Genomic DNA, 27,279 nt, shown 5'->3' on the forward strand with positions numbered 1-27,279 from the left:
GTGTTTTAATGTGTGAAGGTTAAAAGTCTGCAAAACACAATGATTAATGGAGTCTGGAAACCAAGCCCACCCAGTGGAAATGGGTAAGAAGCAGCAAAAGCATTTTTATGTATTGCTGCCATGACACAGTAGCTGCCCTGCTTGTTGTGAGACCTTTGTGGCCAAGCTTAGTGTTCCCTGTTTGAGTGGGGCACAGGTCCCCTCCACCTCTCATGCTGGGTTACTGTTCCCCTTTATATTTACTGCCTTTTATTTTGATACCTGGGACAAGAGTGGAGCATCTTATATCCAGTGCTACTTTCTCAGAAGTACAGCATTAGGGATTGTTTCTGTATGAGGTTCCCCTTCATGCCTCACCCCTGAGTGCTTTATAAATGATAATTCTCACAGATATTCACTCAGATGTTAATGTAGTAATAGGAAGGCAGTAAATCCCTTGAAAAGCTTGATGTTCCCACAATGAACCTAAAGGTTAGCACCTAACTTTCTCCATTGCCTGCAAGTTTGATCTCTACCCTGCATCAGATGGTTTTTTCTGTTCTCTGCATTAAGCATAAAAATCACTCCTCCCTGCTGGGTCTTTATCTTCAGACAGAGGGAGGGTTCAGTGTGGTAAAAGAATTGTCTTGGGGGACCCTCCAGTTTCATAACAATTGGAGGCTGTATGAGGTTAATGACAAAAGAGGTCAACTGGCCAGAAGATCCAGTCTTAAAAAATACCTACAAGAAAGGCACTGTCTGAAGAGCCTTGCATGAAGATTCTGACACTCTAGTGAGAGGCGCGAGCTACAGAGGGGTAGCAGATGATCCAGCATATGCAGAATATTCCTCAGACTACCTCAGCAATTAAAGAACTCAGATCATAACCAGCAATAGGTGGAACCTATCAGCATATGTTGATTTTAGTCCATTTCAAGCCATATTGCTGAGCTTCTCGAAAGTAGACTTCCATGATTATGATGTCTCTATTTCTGGTCTGTATAAACTGGGAATTCTGAGACTGCTACAAAATCTAAATTCTGGCAAAAGGAACTCAATTTAAAGTCAGTGACTAGTTAAATCTGAACTATTAAGCTCATTTCTCTGTTAATTCCTGTAATGCTCATTAGCTGGATATGTCTAAGATGGATTTCTCTGGTTTTAGCAGTAAAAAATAAACACTGAAATTCAGGTTTCAATCCAGTTCAGTGATGAGAGGAAAAATCTGGGGTTCTACATATTGGACTTTTGTCTAGTGAGTGAAGGTTCAGAGTTCGGAGATGAAGAGAAACTCCTTATTTTATTTGATACAGGGTTTTTGTTTCTAACTGGAATCCCTTCTTTATTTTTTTTTTCTATAGGCAACTCAGATGTCATCATATAACCTTGAGAGTCCAGTACAGAAAAAACATGTATAACTTCCTAATAAACTGGGAGGAGTTAAATTAAATGAACATATGTAAATGTACAATGACCCAGGAGCTCTTTTAAATTAGCTTAACAGGGGGAAAAAATAAGAGTGAATCTCCATCAGTAGTGTAAGTGAAAGGCATTGCTTTTTATAATATAACCAAGTTGAATCACAAAGGGTAAGAAAATTTATAGCACTGCCTGGCTCTGAGTTCTCCGGTTGTTATCATATGCCGGCAGATTGAGGAGGAGGAAATATAGTGCTTATTTAACCAGAATGAATTTTCTCTGTTGGTCTTATATAGAAAAATTGAAACCACTAGGTGACTTCTGATGACAAATGCTCAGCTCCTCGGGGTCTGAGGTACTCCAAGTGGAATAAAGGCAAAAATTTGAAACCCACCACCTGTTTTATATTTTTATACCTGCCAATTCCAAATAGATTTTTAGTAATAAAAATTCCTGTAATGCAATAAAGATGAAAGCTGTTTTTGTTTCTTCTTTAAAATAAAGCTGATAATGTAAAAAATAGCTCAACACATATTATTGGCTATGATTGAAATTGTTTACAGAACAGAGGTTCCAGCAGGCCCTAAAAATTTCTCCACACTCCTGTGAATCTGGTCCCCATGAGAGCAAGAATTCAAAGGAGATGAGCTGTTGAAACAATACCAGGAAATGTGTGTACAAAACTAATTATTAAATTATATTTACTTATAAAAATATGAGCCTTAAAAAGAAACATCAGGGGAAAATATTCTGCTGCAAACTGAAAGTCTTGTGATTCTCCAGCAAGCAGGCTTGGAGAAAGTAGGTTAGAAAAACCAAAGCATGCTCTTTGCATTTTGTTACAGGAATTTGCTCGTGACAGTGGAAGGCAGCAGGTAGAACCCAGCTTAATGCAAATGAAAATCATATACCTGAACACAGGGAGGATATTTTATCATCTAGGTTGTTCATTCCTTTATTTAGACTAAGTTTCCCTATGAAGGAGAAAAACAAATCAAATCTCAGATTTGTATGTGCAATATGTGTTTTTTTAAATTAAAATTCAGCTCTTAGTAGGCCAGCCCCAAGCAGGTTTTTTAAATAAGATTAGCTTGTTTCAAAATCTATGGTACTACTTTTTGGCATCTAGACCAACATGTCTCTGTCAATTCTCCCCAAGAGACAGTGCTTCTGAACTCTTACATATTGCACAGGCAGTCATTGTTGTCCTGAGGATTTTCCTTCAAGGGATACATCAATTCATCAGGGAGCTGCACAAATTCTTTGTTCTTTGTCATTTATAGAGACAGGTTTTGACCTGGCAATTAGTGTTCCCTTGGCACCCAGAAGATTTGCATAAGACAATAAAAGGAGGCAGGAGCAGTAGAGTAGGAAAAACAGTCCTCTGTAAAGACACCATTGCTTTTTGAGGGAAGAACTGTGGAAAGATGTAATTTATCCTGTTCACTCTAAATTACAGTGAACTGGAAGCCTTCATCTCTGATAGAGAATCTGCAGCATAGGCTGCATGAAACCTTGGAAGATAGACTTTTCTCTTTCTAAAACTCTGTGAAAGCAATCAACAAAAAATCTAATGACTCTCAGGTGAAAAAGATAAAGTTGCTTGCAAATGTATCATTTGTTTCATGTCATCAAGGAGATCAAACCACAGTCTTTTTCCACGGGTACCAGAGGCAGCTCAGCACCCTGCAGGGTAGAACTAAAAGTGATACAGCATACAGAGAAATCAAAGGAAGCTAATCTCTGTCAGAGATTGGAGATACAGCTATTTCATTCGCTCTTCACTGTCATTCTGCTTGCAGTATGTTTTTCTGTTTCACAAGAACTGGTGTCCTGTTAAGGGGAAAACTCTGTTCCCCCTCTCTATACTTGCCCCTAAAGAAAACTTCACATTCTTGAAATGTCTGAAGACTTTAGAACTGTAAGGTCAAAGCACTTCACCAAAGGATTAGAACTTAATGGTTTTTATAGATTCAGCTGTAGTTATATTTTATCCCACTGGAAATACTTGGATGACAATAAATCTAAATCTAAAATTATTTAAATAATTTAAACAAGACAGATACCTCTTCTGGTGTTCTAGAAACTGTGAACTAAAATCAGGATTTGCTGTTTTTCTGTGCAGCCTTCATTCCTGGGACTTCAGAAAAACCTAGTCATATAGACTATGCAATGGATGCTTGTACTCAAAGACACACATTAGATTGTTAGGCTCATATTAGGTTAAAATAGCCTTGTATGGTCTTAAGCTGTGGTCACATTTCCATGGTCTTCTCCTTAATTTGTTCGAGAGCTTTTTTATTCCTCAGAAATCAGTAAAATAAACCTAAACATGAGTGCATTTCCCCATCATGACAGAATTTTGAGATGGTAGACACCTATTAATTTATTCCATCTCCCAGTCAGTGCAGAACTGGTCCAAATAATGCATTTGTCATTGTTTTATTCAATGTAGTTTTAAAATTCTCAGGATTGCAGCTAAATCATTCCTCTGAGCAAGACATTTTTGTTGACATTCAAGTCAGGTCTTTGCTGCTGGCTATATTGCCTCCACTGTCTGCCTTAGGACCGTAGTTCCTTGGCTTTGCCACGTACTATAGAGGGAAATTGTTGCTAGTGCACTGGGGAAATAAAGGATTGATAGCTCTGACATTTCTAAGTGAGCACCTGGCAAAGAGTAGAGAGAGTTGAATCCAAGTTCTTCTGTAAATTGCTTCTCTACCTCTGGGTTTCATGCATTCCTTATTTTCAGCTCTTTTACCTTGTGGATGAGGCTGGGATCATCTGCGATGCTCTCATCATCTTCTGAACTCTTCTGTTCCTCATCTGATGTGACAACCTCCGTTGGTATCACAGAAACTGGGCACACCTTGTAGGGCTCGGTGTAGGCACTGCAAAGAGAAGAACAAGTGTTATTCTCAGACACTCACTATTGCTCAGACATAACAAATCTCCACGTTGCCCAGAGATAACCAGTCAGAGGGCAGGGAATCCCTGCAGACCAACCTACTTGGCTTGGAAAGCAAGGTTTTCCAAGCTCTGGTGGTTTTTTGCTGCCAGGTTCAACAGCAACAATTTAGGCAAATAGAAGCATCTGAAAGGAGCAGTGTGAAGTTTACTGAATTTGTTCAAGCTTCTCCAAAGGGTCAATATTCTGGCTTAGTTTGGAAAAAAATAATTGTATTTAGTTGCAGCCAGAACTGCTTTGTTTCTCCCTAGTCAGCTCCTCAAAATGGATGTAATAAAACCATACTAACATCTCAGTGATCATTAAAAATGGAAATTAGATTGGGTTTTCTAGGAAAACGTCGAAAGGATGGGAAAAGTGTAATTGTAATACCAATTAAAGAACAAAGTACTCAGATCCCAGAATCCTTGAGTTGTTTTGAGGGAATATGAATTCAGCTCCAGAAACCCACGAAACCAGAGAAAGCCATGCAGTAAGAACACTGGATCTGGTGTGTAATATAGGCCAGTGGCTTCCCATAATTTTCTTTTTTTCTTTTAAATAATTTTAAAAATTAAAATTGCCAATGATTTCAAAACTTCCATAAAGCACGACTAGAATAGGTTCTCCAGATGATGCCTGCCCTTTGCCGGAGAAGGGTGTCTTTTGTTGCTGGTCTGAATATGCCTAGCTCCAAATTCCAGATACTGGATATTGTTAGACCAACCTCTGCTGAATTGGAGGCAATCTTCCAAATGTTGTTAAAAGTCCCTTTATTTTGTCTTTTATTTGAAATAGGTGAAGCTCTTGGTATCTTACTATGTCAAGCCTCCTATCATTAAATCATTCTAAAATGCCTGAATTTCATAAAATTATCCATTAGCATTATCCATTTTACTAACCATTTGAGCACTAGTTTTTACTACCATCCAATTTTAGTACCGTTGTTGGTACTGCAACACAACACTTAACATTCCAGCACAGACATAAGAAGTGCCAAGTATACCAGTGATAGCACCTGTCTATTCCTACTGGACTTTACTGTGTTTTTACATTCAGGCATCAGATTAGCATTTTTGACCACAGTAGCATTCTGGGAGCTTATATACAGCTTACACAACCCAGTGGCCCTGAGCTTTTCACATTTCAAAGGGTAGGTTCGAGCATTGAGCCAACAGGATAAGTCTGTTGTTTTGAGATACAAAATCTTAGATCTCTCTGTGTTCCAGTAGACATCTTAGCCAACCAGGCTAGTCTGTAATGTGGGCCTGGCTTACTTAGTGTATATGATTTCTTTGGTTCTCATTTCCTCTGAAACATTATTAATTTGCTTTCACAGCTCTGCCTCATCTCTTCAGGTGTTTTTGATCTCCCACTCGGACATCCCAGATGTGAATAAATCCAAAGATTCAAAGCTAGTACTAGAGTGACAGGAGGCTGGGCAAAGATGGGTTCATGTAAGTGGAGGGCAATAAAGAAACACAGTCCCAAGGCCACTGACCAGACTCATATTTCCATTTGGAACAGAAGCTCACTACATGTCTGCATTCGCTTCCAAGGGCTCTGTGTCTCCCATGCAGGTGCAGCTGCCAGATCTTCTATGCCACCAGATTTTCCCTCATACACAGAGTGAAGGAGCTTTCATGAGCTGCCCCAGTGCATTTGCCACAGCTGGGCAAAGGACCAAGCAGCAGCACTGCTCCTCACCATTGTCGTCTCATGTTTATTATTAGAATGTGCAGTTTTTCAGTATGAGCATCATCATGACACTTAACGAAAACCTGCCTAGCTACGGCAACAAAGAGGCTTCAGCACAAGTGAAAGCAAGAGCAAGACAGATACAGGAACAGCTCAGGAGACTTATTAATAGTTTAGACAGTCTGCTTCCTTACTCACATAGACTTTCTGCAATTTGTAATTTCACAGCAGATGTGAAATTAGATGTGAAATAGGTGGCAGATGACTTCTGAGGCACAACAGGTTTCAGGAAATTTTATAAAAGGATGACGTGGAGAGTAATTTTAATGCAGGGCAAGGTCTTACAGAGCAAACCCTTTGGGTATGCACAAAAAAATTATCATAACTGCATACTGAGTCTTTTATCTTAGTATAAGCCGCTGTGCACCCTGTGAAAATCACTCTGACATGTTTTAGCACTTTGCAAAAGACTATATAGGTTGCTTTTGATGTTGGTGAACTGCCACTATTGGAGGAACCTTCCAACTCCTTGTGTGAGAACAGAAAAATAAACTGCTTTTTTAAGATAATAGGATCAAGATTAATGACATTTAATGACTGGTCATGAGAAGTGTCCATCTTTTATACTAAGGATAGACACAGCCTACTCAATGAACTGTAGTTCTGAAGTGGTTTAATCTCCATTGATCACAGTGTGACGGAGGTTGGAAGGGTCCTCTGGAGGTCATTTGGTTCAACCCCTCTGCTCAGACAGGGCCACCTAGAGCCAGCTGCCCAGGATAGTGTCCAGGTGGCTTTTGAATATCTCCAAGGATGGAGACTCCACAACCTCTGTGAGGAACCTGTGTCAGTGCTTAGTCACCCTCAGAGTAAAAGAGGGTTTGCTGATGTTTGAGAGAACCTCCTGCGTTTCAGTTTGTGCCCATTGCCTATTAGTCCTTTTACTGGGCATCCCTGAGAACAGCCTGGCTCCATCTTCTTTACAGTCTCCCTTCAGGTATTTAGACATATTGATAAGATGCTCCCCTAAGCCTTCTCTTCTCCAGGCTGAACACTCCCAGCTCTCTCAGCCTCTCATCAACCATGAGATACCACAGTCCTTTAATGATCCTTGTGGTCTTTCATTGAACTGTAGTATCTTCACATCTCTCTGGTACTGAGGAGCCCAGCAGTGGACACAGCTCTCCCAGATGTGAGCTCATCCACACTGAATAGGGGGGAAGGATCCTCTCCCCCTATCTGTTAGCAATACTTTTTATAATGCAGTCTAGGGTGAAATTAGCCTTCCTCCAGGCACCTTGCTTTCAGGCATCTGTGAAATATCTTTCAGTATGGTGGTCTTAAGAATAACCCTTTTATGGAAAAACAGCAACCTAAGTTCACAGAACCAGTGAGTTAAATTACAAGCTGCAGCCCAGGGTAATACAGGGAAAGAACTCTGTTGGACAGGACAGGGACTGCCAGCCCATTTCCCCTTGGACATGCATCCAGATCACAAAACCCCACACGTCACAGGTGGTACTTAATGGTTCTCAGTAACAGATTGTGAGAGTACCATTAGTACATAATCTTAAAAATGCACACAAACTGAGATGAAAAAATACTTTCTCTAAGAGGATGCAGAAACACTTAATTAAAACAACTGTTGTTATTTGAGAAGAAGCTCCATCGTTGCCCGTGAGTTTTTATCATGCTCTTGAACGAAGGACCGTGAAATTGTGAGATGATACAGGCTAGGAAGGAAGAGTGAAGTAATGAGTGCAATGATCTCACGACCTAAGGATGGAAATTATAGAATCATAAAATAGTTTGGGTTAGAAGGAACATTTAAAGGTCACCTAGCCCAAACGCCCTGCAATGAGCAGGGACATCTTCAGCTAGATCGGGTTGTTCAGAGCTCCATCCAACGCGACCATGAAAGTTTTCAGGAACAGGACACCTCTTGCCTGTCTGGGCAACCTGTTCCAGTGTTTCATCACTCTCATCATAAAAAATTTCTTCCTTACGTCTAGTCTAAATCTACTCTCTCTTAGTTTAAGACCACTACCCCATGTTCTATTGCCACAGGCCCTACTAAAAAGCCTGTGCCCATCTTTCTTGTAAGCCCCCTTCAGGTATTGAAAGGCTACAAAATCAAAGGTATCAGCTTACATTATCTCATGGCAGTTTTCTGCAGAACTCACTAAAGTTAGTGTAGGAGAGTATCTGGTAGCTAAATTTTGTTTCCCAGATACTGACTTGGACAGTGTCATCTCAGGCAAAATCAAATGAGCCCACCTATGCAGTTAGGAAAACAGCATTCAGCCCAACGCATATCTTGATAGAAATACAAGAAATCGTTATTTTAAAACATACACAGACATGGTAATCCCCGCCTAATTCTCTTCCTTGTAGTGATGATGTTGGCTGAATGAGAGCAGACTGCAGACACATTATCTGCTGCTCCTCCAGCAGTTTTCTGTAATCATTCCAAGAATTAGCCAGCACAACAAAGGAAGTAATGGGCCTTCTGGGACAGTCTAACCTTAAACTGACTGAGTAAATGCAGGGGGAGGCAGTGCAGCAAAAGTCTTTTATCTAGCACCAGTTACATAATAATTAACAGAGCTGCTGATAGGTATGATGAGAAAATGTATAGATGCATTCTAGTATTTATCTATGTACCTTCACCTGTGAATACTGTTAGTATATTTGGAAGCAAGCGTTCTGGAATGTAGACTCTCTGGTTATACTGCCCCTGTAGTGATGTTTACGTTTGACCTCAAAGGAAAAGGATCTGTGAACTGAGTGAAGGATGAAGCCATCCAGGAGAGGGAAGATGAACTGATCATTGTAGTATCACCTAGCTCTTTCGTTGATAAAGTCAAGACACAAGTCTCTTACTACCTATGATCCCTCCACAGTGTAGATGGTATGTGCATGGAAAGCGAAGGAGCACTGTGGAGACACACAACAAGTGAGAGAGGTCATGGAACATGATTTGTAGACTGACAAATACTGTATTTCGTCTAGCCTGAATGTGCAGTTCTCAAGGGTATACTTGCCCTTCTTTTAATTCCTCACCTATTCTTCAAATGACCCTGCAAATCCTACCCCATTCCTCAGCAGTCACATCAGTTCTTGAGGATTTTTAGAAGTTATTAAATCAGCATTAGTGAGATGTAAAAAATTCACTGGGGGATTTAACAGTGGCAAAAATACACAGCCAAAGTTATTATAATAAAGGCCTAGGAAGACCTCATATTTTTGTTTGCAGAACAACACAAATGCCCTTGGCTGTTTGCTTATCTCTTGGCCCTACTCATAAGTGATGCCTTGTTTCCTCTTTTAGAATCACCAAGTGCCTCAAAAACAAACAAACAAACCAAAACAAAGAGAAAAAAGCCTAGTAAATAGAAATCTAAACTTAAGGCCTATCATTTCCACTACATCCTCAGTAACCCTAAGGATCAGATTGCCTGCAGTTTGCTTTCAGTAAGTCGATATATCAAGTGATGCATCCTAAAGAAAGGCTCATAAATTTCACTGCTGCTTCACAGTCTATGCTCCAGCAGTGCTCATGAGAGGAAAGGGGAGTGATTTTTCCTGTAAGGTATTTATATTAGTGTATCCTCCCCCCTCACAGTTACGCTTTATAATAGCTATGGAGTATCCATCATTTCCATCAAGTAGCCTGTTATATGTCTGAAATGCAGGTGGTTAGGCTGTTAATATGCTTCAAATGCCAGTGCAGCAGATACATCACAATGTCTATAAGCCATGATCACGTTTGTTGGGTTAGACTTAGAATATATTTCTGATTCATGGTCTATACTTCAGCAGTGATCATGAGGAGAGAGGGGAGTGCTTGACCAACTGATTCCTTCTATGATGATACAACTGGCTGGCTAGATGAGGGGAGAGCAGCAGGTGTCATCTACCTTGATTTCAGAAAGGCTTTTGACACTGTCTCCCATTAACATCAGAAAGCTCAGGCAGTGTGGCTTGGATGAGTGGAGGGTGAGATGGATCTCAACCAGCTTGATAGTTGGGCAGAGAGGAACCTCATATTTACAAATACCTAAATGGTGGGTGTCAGGAGGATGAGACGTCCCTTTTTTCTATTGTAGCTAGCAACAGGACAAGGGGTAATGGAATGAAGCTGGAACACAAAAAGTTCCACTTAAATAGAAGAAAAATCTATTTCACTGTGAGGGTGAGGGAGCCCTGGCCCAGGCTGCCCAGAGGGGTTGTGGAGGCTCCTTCCTTGGAGGTCTTCAAGACCCACCTGGACACGTTCCCATGTGACCTGATCTAGGTGACCCTGCTTCTGCAGGGGGTTGGACTAGATGATCTCTAAAGGTCCCTTCCAACCCTTAACATTCTGTGATTCTATGAGGTTCAACAAGGGCAAGTGCAGAGTCCTGCCCCTGGGCAGGAACAACCCCATACACCAGTACAGGCTGGGGATTGACCTGCTGGAGAGCAGCTCCAGGAGATGGACCTGGGAGACCTGATTGATAATAAACTAAACGTGAGCACAAACCTGCACCACCAGTCCCAAGTTTCAGGCTTAGCCATATGTACCCCAGAGCACACCGCTGTCTGTAAACACCATTTACAGAACCACAGAATGGTAGGGGTTGGAAGGGACCTCTAGAGATCATCCAGTCCAACTTCCTTGCTAAAGCAGGTCCCACCTAGATCAGGTCACACAGGATCACGTCCAGGTGGGTTTCGAAGACCTCCAGAGAAGGAGCTTCTACACCCTCCCTGGGCAGCCTGGGCCAGGGCTTCCTCACTTGAACAGTAAAGTTTTTCCTTAAGTTTGAATGGAACTTTTTGTGTTCCAGCTTTTGTCCATTACCCTTACTTGTGTCACTGGATTCTACAAAAAAAAGTGTTGCCCCATCTCCTTGACAGACACCTTTCAAATACTTGTAAGTCTTAATGAGGTTCTCCCTCAATTGCCACTTCTCCAGGCCGAAGAGCCCCAGTTTCTGCAGCCTTTCCTCATAGGACAGATGCTCCACTCTCTTATCATCTTGGTGTCCCTGCACTGGACTCTGTCTAGAAGTCCCCCTTGAGCTGAGTAGCCCAAAACTGGACACAGCACTCCACATGCAGCCCTCACCAGGGCAGAGTAGAGCAGGAGAACCTCCCTTAACCTGCTACCCACACTCTTCTGACACCCATGCAACGAATCCCAGGATGCCATTGGCCTTCTTGCCCACAAGGGCACATTGCTGGCTTACAATTTCTCTCCCCGATCCTGCAGCTTTAAACTGCTTGAAAAAAAACCAAAGCGACAGTAAAAGCTGGACATGCCTGAAAGCAAAACAAAACGTCCTTGGGCTTTGGACAAATGGCACTCCCCCTCCCTGCTCTCCCAGGCACACTGGAGAAGCAGTATACTGTGGCAGCCTCAGCTTGTGCTCAGCCTGGCCCTCCGGCCCTTGTCCTGCATTTCCCATAAACAGGGAACACTTCCTCCCCAGAGATGACCTGGCAATGAACTAGCAAGGGCTGACGCTGGGCTGCACCGCACCCAGTGCCCCTACCATGCCAGAAGGTACAATGGGCTGGCTGATAATACATAATAGGTTATTAAAGTCAGCTCTGCCCTGTGTAGAGTCCTTTGAGCATGTTGTTGACATTGCATGTCAAGTACCACAGAAGTTTTACTTTCATTAAGTCACTAGCTTCGTAGACACTCAGAACTTTGAAATCCAGCAGCACCAGCAGAAGTTTTCCTTAAGGCATCAGCACAGCTCTTATGTTTCTCTTTTTCTTTTTTTCCATGCAAAATCACAACCCTGTTGGGCTCCAGAATCCTACTGTTCCCCGTCTCTGGTAATCTTTTTCAGTATTGAATCCTTGCAACACCTAGAAAACTTGAGGTACACAAAGCCTTGTTGCTCGAAATTAGATATTTAGCATTCCTGTATCTTTAATAATGACCTGGAGTCCCAGCACTTAAAACCTTAATGCTTATACATTAGAGGTATCAAGGAAATGTCTTTAAGTGAGATCTAGAACTTTCCTCCGCTGCATGTATTAAGGCAACAAACAAGTCTAAATGCCTGGACAGAGAGACAATTTGTAGCAGGTTTCCTGACCTAGGAGTAAGAGGAGAGTAACAAACGCCTTATAAACCTTGAAGGAACAAGAAAAGATGAAGAAGGAGCTCTGTTAGGAAACAGCACCCATGCAATAATGGTAGAGGAATGAGCCTCAGAGGCATTTTAAATACAGCCTACCTAATTCCTCAAGAGCCTGAGAGTGTTCCTCCCTCTGCACCCCTGATGAGATGACCCTGTGCTTACATTCCCCACAGAGCAGTGACTGTTGGCCATCACTCTTCAAGCAGCACCTCCATTGACTTCTCTGATGTGGCAGAGAGCGTGGAAAGTGCAGCCCAACCTCTGCTCTGGGGGCGAGCATAAGCAGCCAGCAATGTAACTGCCATCAGAACTGTCAGCCCAGGGAGCTTGTGTAATGATGTAGCCAAAAGCCATGCCCAGTTATGATAGCTTGAAACAGGAATACAAAAGAAAAGAGTTGGCCTTGTCAAGCAATTTTCTGTCGCTTAATCTTGCTTCTTTCTCTGTAATAAACTGTTCTATGTGCAGTCAGATTTAGAATTTGCTCCACATATATTGGTTCACTTTCTGCGGGGCAAAATTCTTTGTATGTGTATATTGCAGTCAGATCTGGCAGCATAGCTGTAGTATGGAGAGTCAGGCTGTGCCGCCATTACCATTTGACCAGTACAGATAGTGTGCATGGCCTGGGTCCTCAACCTAAAACTAGCTCAGTAGGGGAAAACCAACAGGTTTTGCCCAGAATGGGGTCAAACCAGTCCCTGGAACAATGTAGAGGGAGAGGATTTGGCCAAGGTCAAGGAGAAGGATGGGACTAGGATGGGAATAATTCAGTTTAAATTATTTTAACACCATAGTTTGGGCTTTAACATGGGCTGCACAAGGCCATAGAGCCATGGCAGGGGTACACACACACCAGTGTGTCCTGGTGTGTGCACGGTTCTGCTTACTGCTGCAGTGTATCCTGCAACCATTTTGTATTATTTACTTGGAGGCCAAAACCTGTCGTTATTTCTTTCATAGGCACTGTGTTGTGAGAAACTCAGAATCCAGCTCCCAGTGCTGACAGATTAAAAGTGATCTATGACAAAAAACAGACCTGGGAGAAGGACAGACCAGGTTTTCTGTGTCTTAGGCTACAGCACATAGGAGTTTCCCTTAAACTCTGTCAAACATATATTGTTTCACATAAAATGCTTTTGTGATTTTTTTTTCCTCTTGGAAAACATTTCAGCTTGCTTTATTTTCAGGTGCTAACCTGAATTATCAAGACAGTCAAATAATAAACAGCTGTTCAGATTCTCAGAGGTACAAAGGAAAAGAGCATACCAATGTACCCCAAATGAGGATCTGACACCATAACATTTTCTCATCCAGATCCCCCTTATAGAGTCACTTCTCTGACTATGACACATTTACCAATGTTTTCCTGACTATGAGTTCTGGTTCCAGTTATAAAAAGATGACGTATTTCACTAAAAGAAACTGTCTGATGACATGCATATATCAGGGATCAGGGGTGTGTTCGTGATTATTCTTTCTTTGTTTTTGGCAGTGGTAACCCAGTCACTAAAACTTGGAACCAGAATCTTTATCTTCTGTTTTCATGTTATTGCCAGTTTGCTATTCCATACTTTCCATGGAAAATACAGTAAGTTCAACGTAATGAACACCATGCTGCTCTGGAGGACTTTTAAGATGGAAGGGGAGTTGTCATTTCCCTGTACTAGCAGAATCAGCTGCTTTATCAACACAGCGCAGCCAGGTCTGGGAACAAATCAGGGGAAAAATGCAGAGAGGCTAGGATCAGAAGGAAACCTGTCTAGATGACAACAGTGATATTCTCTGTTAAGAAAACAAAACAAAATAAAATCCAGAACGTTTTTTTTTTTTGGTAACTGGAGTGAGACCTAACAATCTCCTTTTCTTACTGCTGTCAGCATTACTGTAGGTATTTGTGTTGCCAGAGCCCCAACAGAATTCGTACAGATTATACAACCTTTCTTGTTATGGACCAAATGTCCTTCACTCTTGAGGGCTGTTTTCATAAATGATCAGCCCTGGCCTAAATCTCTCGACACAGACTTTCTGAAGCAGTGGTATTTAGTGCTAACTGTGTCTCAGCCTCATGCTAAGATCCTTAACATCATTTTGCTATTTGGAAAGAGTTGGGGAGTTTTCGATAGCAGATCCCTGGAAAGACAAGCTGAAAGATGAGCTGTCTATTGTTCTCAGACCGCTTATGTTTGTCCCGTCATTTGCTCATGTGGTAGGAAAACACTGTAAAATGCAATCATCTTTTTCCTGCAGCCTGTTAATAGCAGTTCTTAGTGCTGGTGCTGCAAGGTTCAGTGACCTCAGGCAATGTGGTAGAGACTGTGTTTTGAATGCTTTGCCCCTCTCAGTGACTAGTCTGAAACAAAGCAATGCCCAGTCTCTTGGGTTTAAAAGTTCTTGAGCTCCTGCAAGCTGGGTGTGCATAAATACCTCCCCATCAGAAGGGCAGGGAAGTTTGGCCGCTTTTCCTATCAGTTTTCAGAGAGATCTGAGGACTTATGAAAGGAACTGACACTACTATGAAACCTCTTATCTTCATTGTTGACCTTCCAGCAAGAATTCCCTTTGGACTTGAAAGCCCATACTAGATTTGAGACTCAACTACCCAGCAGCCTTACCAGGAAAACAATTGAAGCTCCTAGAATTCTAAACTAATCAAGAGCTTGTATTTGTCTTTCCTATTGTGTGGGGGAAACCATCAAGTGAACTTAATTTTCTTGCATTTCACAGAATCACCTAATTGCTAAAGCATAATATTTCCAGGAAATAAACAGAGCTTAACTGCTAATATGCAGGACTGAATGAAAGTGCTCAGTGACTCTCTTGTGTCTCCTAAGATGTCAGATTCAGTTCCCAGATTAAAATTATTGCTGGCTGCAGTTTTGCTTGGCTGAGGCTTTTTTTTAGTTGAAAAATTAGGCTTGGCATGATTATAAATTGCAAAGATTTGTGACATTTGGTTGGTATTAATCTATTAATTAATTCTGGCCTCACTCCCAATTCTGGCAAATCAAAACTATTTTATTCCTGCAATTAAAAAGTATGCTTTAGTTCAGAATTTACTTCAGTAATCTGTATTCCTTTTTTTTTCTTTTTTTACTTGCAGATGAAGCAGTCAGAACAAATGTCAGTAACTACAGAATTCATTTGTTTATTTTGGGTTTTTTTCCCCATGGACTTTTCAGTCTTTAATTCTTTTGCAGCCACTGAAGCAATGTTTGTCCTTCGAGCTGCAACCACATCACAAAATAAATTGTTTGTCCAGCACCACTTAAAATATGGGTTTATATTTTGGTCACCAAGGGGAAATCCTGTTTGACCAACCTGATGCCTTCTATGAGTGCATAACCGGCTGGCTAGATGAGGGGAGAGCAGTGGATGTCATCTACCTTGACTTCAGCAAGGCTTTTGACACCATCTCCCATAACATCCTCATCAGAAAGCTCAGGCAGTGTGGCTTGGATGAGCGGAGAGTGGGGTGGATCAAGAGCTGCTGAATGACAGAGCCCAGAGGGTGGTGATCAATGGCACAGAACCGAGTTGGAGGCCTGTGGCAGTGGAGTTCCACAGGGATGGGTTCTGGGGCCAGTCTTGTTCAACATCTTCATCAACCACCTGGATGAGGGGACAGGGACCCTCAGCAAGTTCCTTGATGACACCAAACTGGGAGCACTGGCTGATTCCCCAGAGGCTGTGCTGCCATTCAGTGGGATCTCGACCGACTTGAACGTGGGGCAGAGAGGAAGCCCATGAGGTTCAACAAGGACAAGTGCAGAGTGCTGCATCTGGGAAGGAACAACCCCCTGCAGCAGTACAGGCTGGGGGTCGAACTGCAGCTCTGCAGAGAGACACCTGGGAGTCCTGGTTAATAATAAACTAAACATGAGCCAGCAATGTGCCCTCATGGCCAAGAAGGCCAGTGGCATCCTGAGATGCATCAAGAAGAGTGTGGCCAGCAGGTCAAGGGAGGTTCTTCTCCCCCTCGACTCTGCCCTGGTGAGGCCTCATCTGGAGTGCTGTGTCCAGTAGCTCAAGAGGGACAGGGAACTTCTGGAGAGAGTCCAGCACAGGGCCACCAAGATGATCAGGGAACTGGAACATCTTTCATATGAGCAACGGCTGCGGGAACTGAGGCTGTTTAGTCTGGAGAAGAGGAGATTGAGGGGAGATCTTATTAACATTTACAAATATGAGGAGGTTGAGACATCCCTTTTTTCTATAGTGGCTAGCAGCAGGACAAGGGGTGATGGGATGAAGCTGGAACACAAAAAGTTCCACTTAAACATAAGAAAAAAACTATTCCAGTGTTTGAGTGAGGGAGCCCTGGCACAGGCTGCCCAGAGGGGTTGTGGAGGCTCCTTCCTTGGAGGTCTTCAAGACCCACCTGGACACGTTCCTATGCGACCTGATCTAGGTGACCCTGCTTCTGCAGGGGGGCTGGACTAGATGATCTTTAAAAGGTCCCTTCAAACCCCACCATTCTATGATTCTATGATCTTACTATATGTTGCTCTCACTGTGGCCGTTTACCCAGAGTGTATTCACTGTTATGTATTTTTATTTCACTACCACTGTCTGTAATTTTTAGGCCTGACAGTGTGAAAGCAGAAAGTTTAATGGAAAGATTTTGTGGGTCTTGGTTTTAGCTCACGTAAGGACCAGAAGATTTAACTTCAAAGATGTATTCCACTGTATACAGCCCATTATTCTGAAAGCATATGTGCTAAGGAAGAGGCCTTTCAGAGCTCTTCTAGTCAATTCTCAAAACTAAGAATGCAGTCGGATACCTGAAATGTAAGAGGGTGAGTGAACCTCATTGAGAAACTTTCATTAGAAACACCCAACTAGCTATTCTTGAATAGATGGACCTGCCTAGATGTGTGGTGATCAGGGAGATGTAGTGGGTTTTGGCCCAAATTTACTAAATGTATTTAAGACATAAGGACAAACTGCCAACAGTTTGTAGAGGTATTTAATTTGAGACAACTGAGAATGATTGGATGGAGACTGTCAAACACAGATCCAAGCAACTACCATTTGTCTCAGTTCATCTGTACTTAGTTGTATTTCCTTTGAGAAAAAAGTGTCTGAGGGCATCCCTTTGATGCAGATGAAGGTGGCCTAGCATGAATCTGACAGAGCACCGAAAGGTGTTCACTGATTACAGGTCTAAATCTGCTTGCTCAGGCCCTTTGAAGGATAGCATCTAATTAATCTAGCCAATTACTGAAGTGAAAGGGTCCTTTTATGAGCTCTTTAAGAGGGGTCTGGGCAAAACAGACAATGCCTCTTAAATATGTTCTTCCATCTATTAACTCTAATTGGTCAATTAAGATAAAATTAATTGGTTTATGCCACTGAAATATTTAAGCAAATTTTTAAGGCAGTTTTTCCATTAACCCCCACACACACACCTTGGGTCTTGTAAAAGAAAAGTTCTTTTAAGATAATTGAAAATATGCTGTGCGTTACAAATAACTTTGCTGGTTGGCACAACAGATTGTAAACTACTAAATTAGATTTCCATGTCTCGAGATTCTAGAGATATACCCCATATCATTGAGCAGTGGATTCTGGAAAGGCTGCAGGATCATATTGTGTAATCTCTCGTTCAATAAATCTCTGTAAGGCTCAGGATGGGAGAGGACAAAGGTGTGCACAGAACACTCAGTGACAGTAAAAGACCTGACCACTTCAAACAGGCTGCATCTTGCCAGTCCTGTTGGCAGTACATGTTTTTTTCTGTGTGATGCTAGGAATGATTAAATCACAGAAATATCACTTCTACATTCCATAAATGTCATCCCAGGCAAATCTACAGTACACAGCAGACTCTCTTCTCTTATGTAACCCCACTGAAATACATTTCTAGTTCATACAATGGAAACAGAAAAAAGAATGAAATCGTACACAGACTTATAAGTCCTCAGGACATGAAGATGACTTCCTGACTATCTATATCGTCCACCCCCACCTGTATCCCCAGCATGAAAAGGACAAACAGTTCCATGGGTATGAGGAAACTCAAGAGTGATCATGGAGCTACTGTGAGATTGATACCTAAATCTGGACAATGTATAAAAATCTTTCCTTCTTCAGTATCAATATGGCAATACTGATACTGTACACAGACACTTCTCTAAGGTGTTTGTTTGAAAGCTCTGCCATCAAAGTGCATTTAATGTCTGTCTGTCTATCCTCGAGGTCTTCAAAAGACAATTCCCTGCTCCTCCAATGCTTGGCCATACAAGGTGAAGCATATCTTGTGCCCAGGCCTGAGCTTCAAGGGGTTATCTCCCACAAGCTGCTCCCTGTCTCTGAGCAGCTCAAATCCTGCATTAGCTTCTACCTTTTCACTTTCTAATGCCCTATGGCAATTCAGAAAATCATAGAAACACAGAATGGTAGGGGTTGGAAGGGGCCTTTAGAGTTCATCTAGCCCAACCCCCCTGCAGAAGCAGGTCCACCTGGATCAGGTCACACTTAGACTTAATGTTGTTCAGTGACAGTAGGCCTTATGCCTCTGCAGATCTGTAAATTTAGATTATTCAGCAAACAGAAATCAGTAAACAGAAATAAAGATATGACTCATGTCAGAGCTGGCTGTGGCTGTTGTCAAGAATTTCAATGGACTGTGCACATATGTCCATAAGGACAGCATTCCATATCAGCTTTTGATAAAGAGCCGATGGATGCTTTCAGTAGTTAAATCATATCAGGTAATCTCACGAGTGTTTCTCCTCAAATAAGCATCACTTTGCCTGCTTCTTCTGTCTGTCACTACAGTATCTGAGTACCTATAACATGCTGTCACTTTGACAAACGTACAAGTATCACTGTATACAGTTTTCTAAGAACCTTCTTTTTATTTAGAAACTTACTGGTCTTTTATGTAAATTAAAGCACTGTGAATTTCCTTGAGGTTATGTATGTGACACTGTTTTACAACTATAACAAAAGACATTACGATATGAAATATGACAACATTGATTGCCCCTTCTTGGTCATTGCTATTTTGGCGTGGGAACTGTTTACACCAAAGCTTCCATTACATAATTACCTCTAGAGTTTCACCTTATCCTTCATACATTGTGCTTAGATACGATGCTGTGCCTCTCTTAGGAGCGGGTGATTTAATTTTGTGTAACATATGTGCTTCTCATTTGAAGGGACAGAGAGAGCCAGAAATACGACACCTTGATTTTATTCATTAAAAACTATGTACTATGTAGGAGGAAATTCACTCTAAATTTCACCTTAAGCATAAGGACATATAAAGATTTAGTAACATCTTATTAAGACCATTTTTAGGCAGAGAGTTCAGTTCTAAGATTTTCATGATGCCGAGCTTTTGTTTGGCTTTTTCATGTGTGTATTCGATCATACAGACTGTCTTGGCTGCAGTCTGGGAGCTAATCAGTGACTGATGACCTGCAGGGAGCAGGTCCTTGTGGTCTTGCATGTAGGCCTGGCAGAAGCCCAGACTAGCTACGGCTATGCTCAAAGAGGATTGCTTACAAAGCTTTTAACGTAGCTGCTGTAGGCACAAATGTGGCTTAGACCAGCCAGCTTGAATAAAGATGGTAAGGACAAGTTAATGCAGCTGGCAAGCTGCTTCCAATTACCAGAAACAGCTGCTGCAAGGTAATCAGTTTGGCCCTGGATGATCACATGGGCAGAAGCAGCATATAAGGAAGTAGCTAGGAAAGGAAGGGTGGCTTTGAGTCAGCTCTGTTGTCTGTGTTATGTTGCCTTTGTATGTCTCTGCATGTGCGTTACCTGGATTCTCTACATCTTTGAATGAATATTGCTTGCACCACTACAACACTTGGTGACCCCAACGTGATCAGCCGAATTTGTTGGATTAAGAACCCTGGGCAGAAGATCACCTGGATTCCCGTCTGAAAAGGCAAGTGACCCGATTAAATTGGTATAATGGGAAAGATGATGAGCAAAGAGGAAAACCCCATTGACGCCCTCCAGCATATCCTTGCTGAGAAAGGATTCAATTATGAAAGAGAGGATTTGTTAAGACTTGTAAGATGGGGACAGGAAGTAGGTTTCTTTGTCTCCCCCCCAAGAAGTATATGAAATGGGACATTGGGGAAGAATCTAGGAGACACGCTGAATAATGCAATTGGCCTGTGTAAATTGGTATCATCCATACTACAATACCCTGCTTACCCATGAAGCATCCTTTCCAATGCTAGCACTTCAGATGCTGGCACTGTTCTATCAGTCCCTAAGTCCCTCTGTGTTCCTGCTTCACATTGGCCAAATTAAAGCAAAGGTATCGCTCACCTGACACAATTAAACAATATTTTTTCCCCGACTTTCTACTGAATAATTTTTTTCTCCATCTTCTTCTTGAGGAAGCACATCCCTTGGGAATAAAACACATTTGCAAAGGAATGGGGTGCTGAAGAGGTGATGAGCTTTCTTGATTGTACTGAAGTTGGGCACCATCAGAGAGATGCTGTATGTCTTGAAAAATGGTGGAAAGTCTGAGCTTTGGGAGTAATTTACAGGCAAAAGACTGCAGTTCTAGAGGCTTACTAGGAGTTACCTCGAGCCTTGGTGTAATTGCACAAAGCACTGGGATCTCCACACTACCCTTGATTTTTATCACACTGCCATATGCATGGCTGATGCTCTGAAGGTCAAGCTGGGTCAGTGAAGCTGTTCTTTAAGACATGTGCCAGACTAATTCTAATTGACTTTCATCTGATGAAAATTTAGACACTAACTTTTGGTGAGATTGCTTTGAGGGCCAAGGCAATGCTATAGGTTACAGAGTACTGTCCCAGAGGTGGGGTGCAGCTGTCTTGCATTCAGCCTGAACAATTGGTTTGTGTTGCTTTGTGCTTTGTAGTGCAGCTCTTCAGAGAAAAGAGTCTAGAAAGTGACTTGCCAAAGGCAAATGAAAATTGAGTCTGATTCAGGCTATGCAGACTGGGGAAAGATCAGGGGGATTTTGTCCAATTTCATTTATGTCCAGTTATTTCTATGGTGTACAGAAGGCTAATGATGATCTATAGTCATACACTCAAATCAGAGTTTTATTATTAATACCAGATAGCTAAATTTTGGAGATACACAGTAACTGCCCTTCAGGGTGCAATATTCCCAGTTCCATTCTCACAATGGTAATGCCAAGTTAAGTTATATATTCTAGAATGCTTTTGTGATTTAACTTTTTCTATAAATGTGATTGCTTATAATTAGAAATTATTGGTTTAAATCTACTCCACCTGGTTTTTCCTTTAGAGCAAGAAAATTAAACAGTGAATCTTCTCACCTGTCAGTTTCTATAAGCCACTTTCCCACCCCCCTCTCTTCCACAATCACACACAGTAGCAGAGGTTCACAGATTATTATAATCTTTATGGCACTCTTACATTCTGTTCTCTGAAATAAGAGAGTGGTATTTGGTCATTCATCAAAAATGTATCAATTCTATAAGGTATCAGCAGATGCTAAATACCAGTGCTCTGCAGGTGAATGCACCAAAGAGAAGTTCATGGGCTCATATATTGCAAAAGTTTAATCTGACAACCTTGTACATTCAAATGGTTGAAATAAGCCTCAGGATATAAGCAGACTGCAGTTAAAAGTAATATTTGTCCCTGTGTGATTGTAGTAGAGCTACTTTTGATAGATATTCACGTTAGAAAGCTTAAATCCATTGAGAGATATTTTAGGCAAAAATGCTTTAGCAGGAAACGAAACATCCATGTCATAACATCATGTATATATGTATAAATAGATTCACGTACATATGATTTGCTTTGCCTACAATGAGACTACAGTGTTTTTCAAAGTATATTATGCCGTTGGATGTCTATTACCCATTTACATTTCATGAAAGCTTTTCAAGCATGTCTTTGTCCAAAGCCTCCTGACAAATACAGCAAATAATAGCTATCTCAGCAGCAATGTATGCATATTGCTGTCTGCATGATGCTCTTCCCCTCCACCCCGGTTATCTTGATAAAGGAGTTATTCAGTAGCCTAGCCTTCATTTCTCCCCCAACAGCAGAAACTGCATGCATAACAAGCAGCAAACTGAAAAATTATGTTCACGCCTTGACCTTGAGACTTCCTGAACCAGTTTGGATTGGCTCTCTCTTTGAAACAACAGGCTTCCACGGGAAGTTCATAAATGGTTCCAAGTCACAGCAATTGACGTAGTTTTAATATTTTTAACTTTGTTCTTCAAGAGCTACCTAAAATGGGCGGTGTTTCATGGACACAAAGAACTGGCCAGCTTTTCCAAGAGCACACGTCAGTGTGTTGGGCGCAATGCAAACTGTTGAAAACAGTGTGACTAATGGGCCATTAGGCCCTGCTATCGCAGCTTCTGCTGAGTGCTGCTCTGGGGATGAGGCTGTCTTTGTTGTGAAGCTGCACTGTACTCCACCATGTTTCATTGTCAGTACCACTAGGGCTCCCAATGTTGTAGGCAGTCAGTATCTCCAAAGAGTTAAACTGCAGGCCTGTGTTCCAGACCCTTCAGCCTCAGACACATTTAGAGGCAGCTTAAGCACTGATGCAGTCTCTCTACCCGTGTTGTACTTGCCTCCTCTACCCCTGCCAATTTGTAACTCTCTCAGAAAAGACAAAGCACTGTACATCATTCTTGTCTTAGAAATGGTTTGCAAGACTCATTCAGAGATATTAAAGGTCTCTTTCTCTATAACATGTCTGAAATGTCAAAGAAAGATGTGTGAAATACCCATGGTTTGTTCCATTTACAATGGCAGGGAGAGGACCAGGAAAAGAAAAAAAGATGTTGCAAAGAAACAAGAGTATTAACCTTTAGGAGAACGATGTAAGTGAAAACCTTACGTTGAAGATGTCTGTCTTTCACGCAGCTCTAACAAAGTGAAACTGCATCAGAGACATTCCTTTTCATTCATTTGCTTTGCACCTTGTTTTCTTATTACCCATTTAACATGAACTTAACGGAAAACATTCTTATTCTTTACATCTCTGCACTCCACTGATTGTATGCTATAATCTGACAACAGATTCAAATCCAAAAGCTTTATGGGCACTGCTCATATGTCACTATGAAAAGCATGTTTTCTTGTTTGCAAATAACCCAGTGGAATGGGATGAAATACTGTTATTAATGTTAGCACTGTATACTATTTCAGACAGAGCTACTGAATTCATTTATAAGCCAGCATCTCTGACAAAGGGTTATAATGATAGGCTTTAAAGCAACTTTTAAAATCACTTGTCTGGTCTGATTAGTTCATGATTTGGGATTTTCTGGTCTATACTTAACTGATGTACTTTGAAAGAGAAATTTTGTATACATTGTTGCTTTGAGAAATTGACAGGAATGAAGAAATAAAGCAAGGCTCCTGGCAGCAAACAGGCTCTCTTTTAGTTCAGTCAAGAAGTCAGAAACCTTTCTTACTGAAGAACAAAGCAAGATCTCTGTTCCCCTAAGCCACAAAAATCAGATCTACTAGATAAGCCAAATATTTTTTTAATTATCTTTGGCTTGTGTCAGTATACCACCGGATCCAGATCCAAGGTAAAGGGTTGGTTTGGTCTCTTTTTACACTGGTAAAGATTTATCTTGTATTCTTCCCATCTTTCTTGTAAGCATTTCATGAGAGGGGGTACAGGCCAAGCAACATGGAGGATTTACCTATGATACTTATCAGAGGAGGCCTTGCCTGTTTGGCCAAGGCTAGCAGGTTTTACATAATAATTTATTACAGTACCTTTCTGTTTCCTGGTCTGTGGTTTGCTGCTTGTTCTCAAAGCCAGTGAAGCTGCTCATATCCACATAGCCATCATTCTCATTAGCAGCAGACAATGCCCTGCTGGGATCTTCAAAAAACTCAGTAAATGTTCCTGCTCTGGTGGATCTTCGAGGAGGAATTTGTATGTTTTCATAGTCAGAACTCATAGCAGGAATGTTCTCATAATCAGATGTGTCAGCATTGGGAAAAGAAATAGACCTAGGTTTTGTTAATGGGAGTGGCATGAAAGGAGGTCTAGAGCGGTCCTCGAAGGACTCCACCCTTGACACGCTCCTGCTGAAGGACTTGGATGCTCCTTTTCTTTTACCATCCTTATAGAAAAGAATAGCTGAGGGTGACTCAGATGTGCACAGCTTCCCCACATGTGATTTTAGTTGAGGTGAGCTACTTAAGCTCCTCCTGTCCAGCTCCATCATCCTTGGAGGCCCATGATAGCTAGACTCTGATGAAGACCTTGAAGAGGACACATTAACATCTACGTGGACTTTACTTTCAGTTTTCTTCTTGAATTTTAGGGTGAGGAACTTCTTAAAGGAAGATTTCTTTTTCTTGGAATACTTATCAGGTGAGTCATTCTCTGTCAGAAGTGAAGGGGAACTTTTAGTGATTGGCTTTTTGGTGATGTAGGCAAGTTCAAAAGGAGGTGGTATATCAACAACGGAGGATGGAGTAGATGTGCCACATGATGAAAGATGATTTCTCTGGGAAAAACTACCTGAGGAACCATTGACACATGGCAAAGACAAGTTCTCTTCTGTCCTTTTTATTCTACCATCATCCATTACACAGCCATCACTTTCTCTGTAAACAGAGACAGGTATCTCTCTCCCTTCAACAGAGAAAGATCGAGGATATAAAATGAAACGTCTTGACTTGGTTGGTAATGCCCTGTTGGCTTCCATTGGTTTTCCTTCCACTGGAAATAAATTATTGCTTAAATCTTCTGTCCCAGGGCCACTGCGGGAAGATGGTAAATCAGTTTCAGGTCCAGTTTCTTCTGGAACCGTTTCTGGGACATAGCCTGGCATTTTCCCAGAGAGTGACCGTGTTCTAGTGACAATGCTTTTACGATCAATGAGCAGCAAGTTGTTTTCACCATCCATACCTGATTCATCCCTTTTACTATGATCAGCTCCTAAATCAGTCTGCTCATCATGAACAATTTCATTTTCAGCGGGAAGAACGTAAGGGTCATCTAGGGAATCACTGCTAGTTTCTCTTTCCTCTGATTCTTCAGGCATAATGACCACTTCAGGGACTGGTAGACTTTCATGCATATGTTTGGTCCCACAGTCTGCATTCATTTTGCCATGCTTGCAGACTTCTAACTCTTCCTCAAGTTGAAGTGGACTTGGGACAGTTTTTCTGAGGCTGTTTGCTTCCACCTCATTGTCTTCAAGTTGCAGTTCATCTGACTTAGATGTTTCCACAATACTCCCACTATGCTCTTCAACAGTCACATCTTCCAGTTCTGGCTCCATATCTGGACAACTAGGCAGACTATCAGATATCACACCATCTTCATCCAGAGAGGTCTCTTCTGTTTGAAGATTCTCATCTGAATGCTTCATGAGTATTTCACTATATTCATTCTCACTAGGAGCGTTTTGGCAGCCATCATCCATATTCTGTTCATTCACAGTTTCTTCTTCCCCTTTCTCTTTGCTTACTTCACAGGCTACCTCTGTCTCCTCCCCATCTCTCCTCTCAATGATCTGGCAGCCATCATCAGCATTTCCTATGTTTGTATTATTGTGGTCATCTGAGTCTACTTCCTCATCTTCAGCTGCTGCTTGATGGATGGACTCTCCTAAACCATTTTCAGTATTAGGTTCGTCTTCACACTGTTCTAAGCCAGGAGCTGTTTCTTGGCTGTCCTCATCAGGCAACATGTCAGGGCTTGCAGTGTCACAATTTTCTAACTCCCCTCCCATGTTCAAATCAAGGTCTGCATGTGCACCATGGTCACCATCATGTGCTTGACACCCATCTCTCTCTTCTAGAATCTCAGACAGTTCCTCCTTCTCCTGACGTGCCTTTTCACAACCCGGTACTGATGGATCTTCAGGTAGTGGCATTACAATGTTATCTTTACAGGTATCACCCCTTAGTTCCATATCTCTACTCAAAATGTTAGCACTGTCAGTCTTAGAATCACTACTGTCCTTAACCTTTTCAGTTTCACTATAGTCACCTACAACATCCTCATCTTCATCTGTATTCTTGGAAGCATCATTATCCCCATCAGGAGCATCTGAGGACTCCTCACAAAGTGCTTCAGAATGGCCAGAGTCTCCAATTGACCCTTCAGGGTCTGGTTGCATTGGTTCAGCAGTATCTGAAGAGTTACAGTGCTCATCTTCAGTGATTTCTTGGTTACCGCTATCCTCATCATTAGCAATATTATCTTCTTTGTTCTCTACCTCTTCTGGAGTTTCAGAGACATCATTTTCCACAGACAAATCTAGGTCCTGATCATGCTCCTGTTCCAAGTCCCTACAGTCTTCACTGGTCAGCTGGGCTTCAGGAGCCACAATGTAGTCATGATCTGCCTCAGGTTCTGGACAGTCAGCATTGCATTGGTTTCTGTCACACAGCTCTCCGTCAAGACACAGCAGTTTCCCGTTTGAGCATTTATTTAAATTATTGTTGATATAAACACTGGATTTGCCCTCGGTGTCAGCTGAGAATTTTGGCTTGGGAGCTATTGGTGGTTTGGGACCCCTAGACATAGAGTTTGAGTTGTGAAGAATATCAGCCCTTGGCAGTGAAGGAGAAAATTTGGAGACAGCTACTGGAGAAAGATGACCAATAATCTTTGGTTTTGGTGCTAGTGGTGGCTTTGTGATTTCTGCAGAAAACAGAGAAAAGCCATGTTAGTCATGGTTTCTTACTAAAGCCAACAGAATATATCCTACAAGTAGACATTATCTTAAACTAGTGAGTTCCAATGCAGGAATCCAGCCAATAAAAGTCTCGGGTCTGAAAGGAGAACTGAAGGAGCAAAGCATACGTGCTGTGCTTCCATTTGGCACTATAGCTATTCCAGAGAAGATGATTTAAGGTCAGAACTGAACTAAATTAGATAGAGTCCTAGCACACTTGGGGATGTACAGCTGCAGAGCCAAGGACGTGGACCTGTTGGAGCTTGTACAGAGGGCTGAAGCATCTCTCCTATGAAGACAGGCTGAGAGAGTTATGGTTGTTCAGCCTCAAGAAGAGATGGCTCTGGGGACACATTATAGCAGCCTTCCAGTACCTAAAAGGGCCTGCAAGAAAGCTGGAGAGGGGCCTCTTACAAAGGCATGTAGTG

General features: G+C 41.8%; 1 protein-coding gene across 3 annotated transcripts in view; it reads right to left on the reverse strand.

Moving 5' to 3' along the window:
* FGD5 (FYVE, RhoGEF and PH domain containing 5) overlaps positions 1-27,279 on the reverse strand; it is an 85,950-nt gene that overhangs the window by 47,346 nt on the left and 11,325 nt on the right. For all 3 annotated transcript variants that reach the window (XM_062008689.1, XM_062008690.1, XM_062008688.1), the window contains exons 2-3: positions 23,925-26,817; positions 4,160-4,289 (exon numbers count right to left, since the gene is read on the reverse strand). In XM_062008689.1, the coding sequence (XP_061864673.1) occupies positions 4,160-4,289; positions 23,925-26,817 (3,023 nt within the window). The remainder of the gene's footprint in view (positions 1-4,159; positions 4,290-23,924; positions 26,818-27,279) is intronic.

The sequence above is a fragment of the Colius striatus genome, chromosome 15, assembly GCF_028858725.1.
Source record: "Colius striatus isolate bColStr4 chromosome 15, bColStr4.1.hap1, whole genome shotgun sequence".
In the NCBI taxonomy this organism is placed as follows: domain Eukaryota; kingdom Metazoa; phylum Chordata; class Aves; order Coliiformes; family Coliidae; genus Colius; species Colius striatus.